Source organism: Pleuronectes platessa, chromosome 8 (assembly GCF_947347685.1).
Source record: "Pleuronectes platessa chromosome 8, fPlePla1.1, whole genome shotgun sequence".
Classification (NCBI taxonomy): domain Eukaryota; kingdom Metazoa; phylum Chordata; class Actinopteri; order Pleuronectiformes; family Pleuronectidae; genus Pleuronectes; species Pleuronectes platessa.
Genome location: NC_070633.1, coordinates 28886507 through 28896032, shown reverse-complemented (window position 1 = coordinate 28896032; position 9526 = coordinate 28886507). Strand labels below are relative to the sequence as shown.

The window sequence follows — 9526 nt, the reverse complement described above, 5'->3', positions numbered from 1 at the left end:
TAATACATTATAAATATAATACAATATAAATATATTGTTGTGCTGTTACAGTAGAATCTGAAACGCCCTCATTAAACTAAATGAAAATTATCAGAAATATTAACTTCACTCCAGGAAACTAAATCAATGTTCCATCAGTTTTTCACACACCTTATTTATTACAAATGTTTTATTCAAACACGAAGTAATAAGAGCCTGAAAACTGACTTCATTTTTTCATGCTTTTCAAAAGAATCAAAAGAAACAGCATCATTTAAACCAAATGTGACAAACTTTATTTTTCGAGTGCAACTTTTCCAACTGATTTCACACGGACAGAATCTCTGAAAATAAAATAAATTCACGCCCCTTTTCACCGCTAATGCAATATCTAAAAAAATCAACCCAGCAACATTCACCTGTTTAACACAAACCACCAGAGAACAAAACAACATGAAGGAAAACTGAGGGAAGAAGAGAAACCTTTTCACTTGTTGAGTCTGAGAACGTGAAGTGGTTTCATTTTATGATTTATAATTCTGTGTTTCCGCAGCTGAAGTGAGAAAAGGTCGATGGACTCAGATACAAGATATATATAGATATCATTAAAATTAATATGGAGACTGAGCTGACTTAAGGAGAAACAGCGTGTGGAATTTCTAAACCTTATTGGTCGACAAGCAGTCAACATAAAAACCATCTGATAAACATATGGAGACATGGTTCATCTCACAGGAAGAATGGACGTCTTAACGAGCCCAATCATTCAGATAATAATTTAAACACCAGAATCAGATGAACAGAAAGGTACATTCACTCTGGACACTGTACAAAATGTAGATTCACTCAGTTGAACAAAGGGACAAACAGAAAAAAGGTTTAGGTAGAATATCACTGAGTCAGGCTGAAAGATTAAAACACTAAAAACACCTCCGCCTGCTGAACCGGGAGCTTCTTCTCCTGATCCAGAGTCTACTGCATCATGATCCTGGGATTTAACCAGCGTCTCACACTGTAAAAGATTTCCCAGATTCTCCTCCTGACACATCAAGCTGTGAATCGACCTGAGCCGCTGAAGGAACACGGAGTCTATTGTTATCACTGGAGCTAAAACTGGAGTTAAAGGGTCTGAGGACATAAGAGGACGTGTCTGATAATCCGAGTGAATCGTGATTTATCAAAAAACTTCACGTCAGGTTAACGAACATCGATCACGATGTCCGACAGCAGAATGTTACGTCAGGGGATTGTTTTCAAAGTGTGTAACGGAGAAAACTACCAAATGCACAAATCTGTGGGGATTTAACCATCAGATATTCAGCATTTGCGCTTCAAAAATAGATTTAATGAGTCGATCAATTTTTGCGTTTAACAGTTAGGATTCATCGATCTGCTGCCTGTTGATCACGTTTCATATAATGAATAAATCATTAACATCAGGTATATTTCACATCGCTTCTAGTCTCTTTGTTTTCAGAGTTAAACAAGACTTTCTATTGTATTCATCTTAATCAACAAAATCGTGAGCTTCAACATTTCACCTAATTTTATTTAGTTTATGAAATCATCTCATCTGGTGAAGATACAAAAACATCCATCTGTCCAACTCTTCTACAGAGGAATCCAGATTCGAGTTCCAGTCATCACTCAGAGACCTAGGAGTCAATCAACAGTTTCAAGTGAGGTTCATATAAACTCTAGTGGCCAGTAACACGTCAAGTACTTTGAGTAAGTAACACCAAAGAAAAAGGGACAATTTACAATAATAATAAAAGAAGATTTCAGAACTGTGAAACATGGTTTTAACTTCCCGACAGACGCAGACTAATCTGTCCTCCTGCTGAACTTAAATTAAAGAACTCAAACGTATCTGACACGTGATCGTCTGCTGCAAACGTGAAGGGCTCGTTACAAACAGTGTGTGAGGAAACCAGGACATTAACAACAACAACAATAATAATAATAATGATGATGATGAAAATGTTGTTTTCAAGCCCAATTGTGCTGCTGGGTTCTCATGTGTCACATCTCCTCAGCAGTTCTTCCTCCGACAGCAGCCGCCGCCGCTCAGTAATTCATCAATCAGTAGAGACCACACACACACACACACACACACACACACACTCACACAGACACACACTCTCTGACACACACACACACACATATAGGGGTTACACTAGCTTCTTGGCCTCGAAGAAGCTCTTGAGGTGTCTCATCTGCCAGATGCCGATGGCGACCAGGATGAGGGTCTGGACGATGGACCACCACAGGACTCGCTGGTTGGTGCTCTCGCTGGTCAGGCGGAAGCGCTCCTCACGGTACTGAGGGGACACAGACAGCAGGGGGCGCTCAGTGACACAGACTCAGATCACAGCAGTGAAGTTACCACAGCAGAGATCAGAGGGACTTTGTTCCAGCTGAGTGAAAACTAACAGTAAAGCATTTGAATACATTTGAAAACTCCGGAGGCGTGTTTACGTCCGGACTAACAGAAACTAAGAGGCCCACGTTCTCTTCCTGATTGGTTCTCATCAGTCACATGACTCGACTATCAGCGGTGAAGACAAAGCGTCGCTAACACTTCCTGTCAATTATACTCCCTCTCAGTGGCACTTCCTGTCAGTGGCACTTCCTGTCAGTAGCCCTTCCTGTCAGTCACACTTCCTGTCAGTCACACTTCCTGTCAGTCACACTTCCTGTCAGTGACTCGTCACCATCACTGCTCCTCCTTCAGGAGGAATTTCTGCTACTAAGCAACCAACTGCAGAGGAGACCATCTACTTCCTGTTTACATCACATGATGAGTGTACGTGAACGGTCATGTGACGTGTGTTTCCAGGTTCGACAGTTTGGACGAAGGTCATGAATGTGTCGGTGTGGGCGGGGCCCCAGTTACATTAGTGTGACTCCTCCCACATTCAGGGAAACACAGACTGACCCTCTGGTAGTTCTGCTCCTTCTGGATCTGGTCCACCTGCTCCACCAGCTGACGCACTCGCAGCTGCAGCTCCGTCAGTTTGTCTTTGGCGGCGATCTCAGCGTAGTTGTTGGCGTGCTCGCCCACCTGGATGTCCAGGTGAACCCTCTGCAACACAACACACAATGTTTAACACAACACGTCTACCAGTACAGATAAGACTCCGCCCACATAGGTGATGACAGCAGGACAGAATTCTTTAGTCCCTGAATAACAACGTGAAACCGGAACTAACAGATCCTGAAACCACAGACACATGAAGCTCCAGCCTCTCAGGGTGAAACCTCTGGAGCTCCACACGAACACAAGCAGCTTCCTCACCAGCAGGCCTCCAGCGAACAGGGAGAACTTGGAGGAGTTGGAGTGCAGACAGATCTGATGTTCTCCGGGCGTGTGCGACGTGAAGGTGAATCTTCCCTCGGAGCCGTACTGACGAGACAGGATCACCTGCAGGAGACAGAACAGTGAGACACCTGCACAAACAGACAGCTGCTGGACGAGGACGTGGACTTCTGTCCTCACCTTGTCGTCAGGATCCTTGACCTCCACGAACATGCCCAGACCCTGAGTGGCGGGCAGGTACTCCTCCCGCTGCTTGTCGTACAGCTGCGTGCGGTAGTTTCCTGCAGAGACAGACACACTTCATTTACTCACAGAAATCAAAATGGTCCCCAGTCGTCTCAGTGAATTAACTCATGATCCATAGTTTTTAAAGATCGATGACCCAAACGATCCCAGCACGTTTACATCATTTCAGTTTGATGAATGACAATAAGCAGAACAATCATCTGTCAATCAAATGATCGATGACATCAGGTGGCAGCTGCTAAGATGGCAGACACATGGAAGAAGTCTTTCAGAGTACAAGAAGTGGATTACTCTTCTCACAGTTACTTTGGTCGGGTTGTATTTAGTGGAGAAATGAAAACAGTGTGAATAGTCGGATTAGTTAGTGTCAAACAGGAAGTTAGTTGAAGTTCCGCTGCTTCTTCTTCGTGGAGACGCAGAAACAAGGCTCGTGTGTCTGTCTCGTGTCTCCGTCTCTTTCCTCCGGAGACACTTCGTCCTGTGTCCAAACTGTGAGACGCGTTTTAAAGTGTTTGAGCGCACGAGCGGACTTTAGCTCCAGTTAGCCGATTAGCTCAAGTTGGAGAGCTAGCATTAGCGGTTAGCCTCGTCGGGGACTCACCGATGATCATCGTCTCGTCCGGGATCTCCTCGATGAAGCACTTCTTCTCCGTCTCCCCGATGTGGAAGTACAGCGAGGACACGACGCCGGAGAAGACGTGGAGGAGCAGCACCGACCACACGCACGGCTTCATCCTGACAGACGCCATGTTCACTCCGGGGACAGACCCACTGCGCATGCGTGCTCACCGCAATGCCACGTAAACCCTGGACCGAGGACGGCCAATCAGCGCGCCGCACGAGCATGCTGGGTAATGCAGTTTTTTTTAATGATTCACCTCTTTATCATAAACCAACGCTAGGGGGCAGCAAGTGAACCTCCCCGCGGTTTCACCCGGCAGAGAAGAAGAAGCACTTCCGGCAGGCTGCTGTTTCCATGGCAATCCAACATGGCGCCCGGTAAGAAACGCTCCTTCTGTTCTTCTGTTAATAAATAAACTCGTCGCTACGCAACGTCACCGCGGTTCTAACGTGTTCACCATAAAGATGTGAACATGTATATAATATAGATATAATATATAAAACCCGATCACGTGACTGTTCTTCAATACACAGTTCACATCGATACATGTTCATATTCTGTCCAATCTCAGTTAATGTAGGTAAATATCACAGCTTATTAAAATCTCTGGGAACATTATAACAACTGCCACTGCTCTGTGGATGTGGATGCTAGTATCACTAGTACTACAACTACTACTACTACTACTACTAGTACTACTAGTCCTACTACTACAACTTCTACTACTAGTACTACTACTACTACTACTAGTACTTCTACTACTACTACTACTACTACTACTGCAACTACTAGTACTACTACTACTACTACAACTTCTACTACTACTAAAACTACTACTACTACTAGTACTACTACTACTACTACTACTACTACTACTACTAGTACTACTAGTCCTACTACTACAACTTCTACTACTAGTACTACTACTACTACTACTACTACTACTACTACTACTACTACTGCAACTACTAGTACTACTACTACTACTGCCACTACTACTACTACTACTACTATGACTACGACTACTACTACTACAACTACTACTGCCACTACTACTACTACTACTACTATGACTACGACTACTACTACAACAACTACTACTGCCACTACTACTACTACTACTACTACGACTACAACTACTACTACAACAACTACTACTACTACTACTACTACTACTAGTCCCTCTATACTACTTGTTGCTACTCTGACTGTTATTCGTGTTGCACCTGTACCATGTGACTAACCTGTAAAAGGACATTTAACATTGATGTTATAATTGTTTGTCTTCCAGTGTTTGTTGGTAACAATCTTTAAAATCTGCTGACTCCTCGTCCTGAGCTCGTTTACAACAGGATTTGAGATCTTCAGTGTCTCAGTTACTAGTGTTTCTACTTCTGTTACTTATCCGTTTAGATTTAAATCTATTTTTACCAGAGATACTTGGTCAAGAAGTACAAACAGACAAATACAGCTTCACACACACAATATTCAAATGTTCACAGTAAAACTTAGATGAACCTAATTTAGTTTCCATCTCTGATGATTTCTAATCCTCGTGTAAACGAGCTCAGGACGATGACTCAGCAGTTTTAAACACTTGAGGACAAACCATTATAACATCAGCTGTTAAACAAAGCTTGGACAATAACTGGCTCCTCACAGTGAAGCTTCCTGTGAGTGTTACTGCCTGTTATTCATTTTCTGTCCTAGTTTAAAGTTCATATTTTGAAGCAATGAAGGTTTTTCTGTGTTAAGCTGAATGTTTTATTCTCAGCAGCAGATGAATCTGTTCAAGCTGCACAGAAAGTTAACAGTTCACCAAACCTCAGCTGTGTTTGTTAGAAGGAGAATCATAATCTCAGTAATCATAATCTCCACATCCGTCTAGTGGACAAATATATTGAATCTAAGGCTCCTCTTGTTTCTTCTCCATCTTTAAGGAAGTCAGAGTTCTGTATTATGTCCCTGTTTCCCTGTCTCGTTGTGTTACGTCAGGTTTTAAAGATGCTGACGATGAATCAATCTGATCTTTGTCTCGTTTCTCTGCAGGAAATCAAACAATCGTATCCTTCACAGGAAACTGCTGCTCAGCCGGGCTGCACTCAAAAGAATTCTCTCCCTTCCTACCACTATCCCTAACCACTATCCCTAACCACTAACACTACACACTATCCCTCGACCTCTTACAACATCTTAAGAGGAAGTGAAGCTGTTTGCACTTGCTGTTTTTTAAACTTTACTTTATTTATAACAGAAGATAAGTTCAGAAAAAGTGACAAACTCTGCAGTTCAACTATAATTCAACAAAAGTTGAACTTCTGTTCTGTGTCCGCTGAAATACCTTTGGGTCATTTCTCTCTGTCTCTCTCTCTCGCTCTCTCTCTCTCTCTCTCTCTCTCTCTCTCTCTCTCTCTCTCTCTCTCTCTCTCTCTCTCTCTCTCTCTCTCTCTCTCCCTCTCTCTCTGTGTCTTTGCTCCTTGACTCCTTCGTCCTCAGCTGTCGTCCACTCCTCTGCAGATCCTCCTCTACCTCAACTCCTGGTACTTTGCAGCCTTCTACCTGGCAGAGATTCTCATGTTCATCTATAAAGGTTTGGACCTGTTTGTGTCCACAAGTCTCCATCACCTCTGTGTAGAGTCATGTATCTGGCGGCATCTGCTGGTCGAACTGGGTTATTACACATTAAGTCCTATAACGAGTGTGTGTCTGTTCAGGTGTTTCTCTCCCGTACCCGTCAGACAACCTGGTTCTGGACGTGGTTCTGCTGCTCATCTTCCTCGGACTGGAGACACTCAGGATCTTCTATGGTGCGTGAGACACACACACACACATTTTTGTAAATCTGTTTGATTTGAAAAGTTCCTGTTTGGTTTTACAGCTGCTTTGGTGCCGCCTGGTGGACACTAATAAAAGTTCAGGACGATAAATGTTTTTTCCTCAAACTGCTTCAACGTTTTTACTAAAGATGAAACTAAAGATTATTTTCATTATTGATTAATTTGACTCAATCAATTATTTGATGAATCTCTTTGTCTTTATAATATAAATATGTAGTTTCTCATGTTTCATGTTGACGTCGTTTTCCTTGAATCCAGAAGATTTTCAGTTTCTGATCCTAACGTCTGAGAATCTGGAACCAGAAAACATTTTGCAACTTTGCATTAAAAATAAATGAATACAATAATTTTTGTATTAAAATATTAGCAGATTCTCTTTCTGTGGATGGTCTGACGCACTCGTTCCTTTTCACTGTAGAATGAGTGTTTATGTTAAAAGTGAATTAACACTCAGCTGAACACTGTTTCATTCAGTCAGGAAACTTCCTCGATGAGCGTTCAGGCAAACGATTCATGGAAAAGTAGAATAAACATTATAAAATCCAGAATCTGAGGATTAGAAACAAATAGAATCTGAAGAAACTGTGACGTGAATTCTTTGTTCATCGAACTGAATGAAAACTGTTTTTCTTTCTGAAAAGCTGAAAATGATAAATGGGTTAAATGTGAATGCTGGCGGCCATGATGTGGTCACATGTTCCAGCTCAGTGTGACATCATGTGGTCAACGTGTCACGTGACAGAGCGTCTCTGTGTCCCGGTCCAGGCTGGAAGGGGAACCTGTGTGAGCGCTCTCTGGCCTCGTGTGCGTCGCTCTTCATCCTGCTGCCCTGCGGCGCGCTGGCCGTCTACTTCCTGCTGCTGCAGACCTTCGTGCTGCGGCTGGAGTTCATCCTCGGCGCCGTGCTGCTCTGCTTCTACGCCCTGGAGCTGCTGCTCGGACTCCTCTCCTTATCCGCCTTCTCCAGGTGAACACGTCCAGAGGCTCAGATCAGGTCTTTGATTCTGCTGCTACATCTGGAACATGTCTGAGTTCACACTTTTCTGTTTTGTTTCTGTAGGTCCAAAGTTTACTGAAGAACAAAGTTCACCTGAAACAGAACATGACGACAGATCCACTGTAAATATAAAAGTCAAAATCGGTTTGACACTCATCATCTTCTACTGTTTTGTACAAAAGGTTTTATAAATGTTTCAATGCTTCCATCAAGACTTTGTGTAAATAAATTCTGGTTCATTCTCGATTTGAATGATGAAACAATCTGTGTTTTTATGAGAAGAGTCGACAGAAACCTGCAGCTCAACATAGAAAGTCTTCATCTGTGTCGTGAAGACGTTTTCCTTCAGCTTCGTGTTGGATTGAACTGATGAAGATGAGAGGTCCAGGTTCTCAGGGAGGAAGCTCCTCAAAGCAGAACGAGTGTTTAAACCGTTTTACAGGAAGAGAAGAGATCAAATACCAGGATGTTGGTTTTAAGGAGGAAATGAAAAGAACTCAACCTGGAACACGAATCATACAAACGCAGAATTTCATTTCCACCTTAAAAGGTATTTTTTGGTCTAGTTATTATAAATATTATTATTGTAATCCAAGATATTCTAGCTTCATTTCTGGAGGAAGTGTTGATGAGTCGTTGTCTTTATTTAGAGTCGCTGATCTTCGTTATTTTCATATTTATTATAAAGTTTGTGTCACTTGATTTATTCATCTCCAGTTGAAACATTCTTTTTATTTCAGAAAAGAAACTGGTTTAATTTCTGCTGTGAAACGAGCACAGAAAGTTTTGAGACGTAAAAATCCTCAGAAAGTTTCTCCCTCACTTTGTTTCTGCATATGTTCAATTTACATCAAGTTTCTCAGGGGAAACTTTTCTTCCTTAAGCCTCTAAGCTGAGACGACTAATTTACCAGTAAGCGAACAGGCCGCGTGTGAGCGGCGGCGTCGAACAGAGGATAAAGGAAGTGGAGCCTCGGCCATCGGCTGCTCGGGACCTGCACGCGTTGTTCTGTCTCGTCCAATCGGTGAAGCTTGTATTAAACAGATCAGTGTATTTGCATGTTTCCACGATGGCTCCGTCCTCCTGGTGAATATCAAGTGACAGCAGCTCAAGCTGAGGTTTCATTACAGAGTCACACGGCTCCACTCACAAATTAAAATGTGACACTTTGTTGAACACGAGCTCGGCTCATAGCTGCAGCTTCATCTGCAGAGTGAGTCCACGGCCGGGACAGGAACCTGGACCTGAACAGGAACCTGCACCGGAACCTGAACAAGAGCCTGGACCTGAACAGGAACAGGAACCTGAACAGGAACCTGGATCTGAACAGGAACCTGAACAGGAACCTGAACAAGAGTCTGGACCTGAACAGGAACAGGAACCTGAACAGGAACCTGGATCTGAACAGGAACCTGAACAAGAACCTGAACAAGAACCTGGACCTGAACAGGAACCTGGACCTGAACAGGGAACCTGGACCTGAACAAGAGCCTGAACAGGAAGCTGTACAAGAACCTGGACCTGAA

The 9526-nt window shown here is 43.0% G+C and overlaps 2 protein-coding genes across 2 annotated transcripts; one reads left to right on the top strand and one right to left on the bottom strand.

The window, feature by feature from the left end:
- Positions 1-252: 252 nt before the first annotated feature.
- On the bottom strand, positions 253-4329 carry tmed9 (transmembrane p24 trafficking protein 9). The gene is made up of 5 exons (XM_053428897.1): positions 4146-4329; positions 3479-3579; positions 3278-3403; positions 2918-3064; positions 253-2300 (listed from the first exon to the last, which is right to left on the bottom strand). Exons 1-5 carry the CDS (start codon positions 4321-4323, stop codon positions 2151-2153), a joined length of 702 nt encoding a protein of 233 aa, XP_053284872.1. The 5' UTR covers positions 4324-4329; the 3' UTR covers positions 253-2150.
- Positions 4330-4494: 165 nt separating this feature from the next.
- Positions 4495-8252, top strand: tmem216 (transmembrane protein 216). Its single transcript, XM_053429076.1, has 6 exons — positions 4495-4543; positions 6216-6229; positions 6663-6756; positions 6881-6973; positions 7769-7970; positions 8064-8252. The coding sequence occupies exons 1-6, from the start codon at positions 4534-4536 to the stop codon at positions 8077-8079; spliced, it is 429 nt and encodes a 142-aa protein (XP_053285051.1). The 5' UTR covers positions 4495-4533; the 3' UTR covers positions 8080-8252.
- Positions 8253-9526: the final 1274 nt, after the last annotated feature.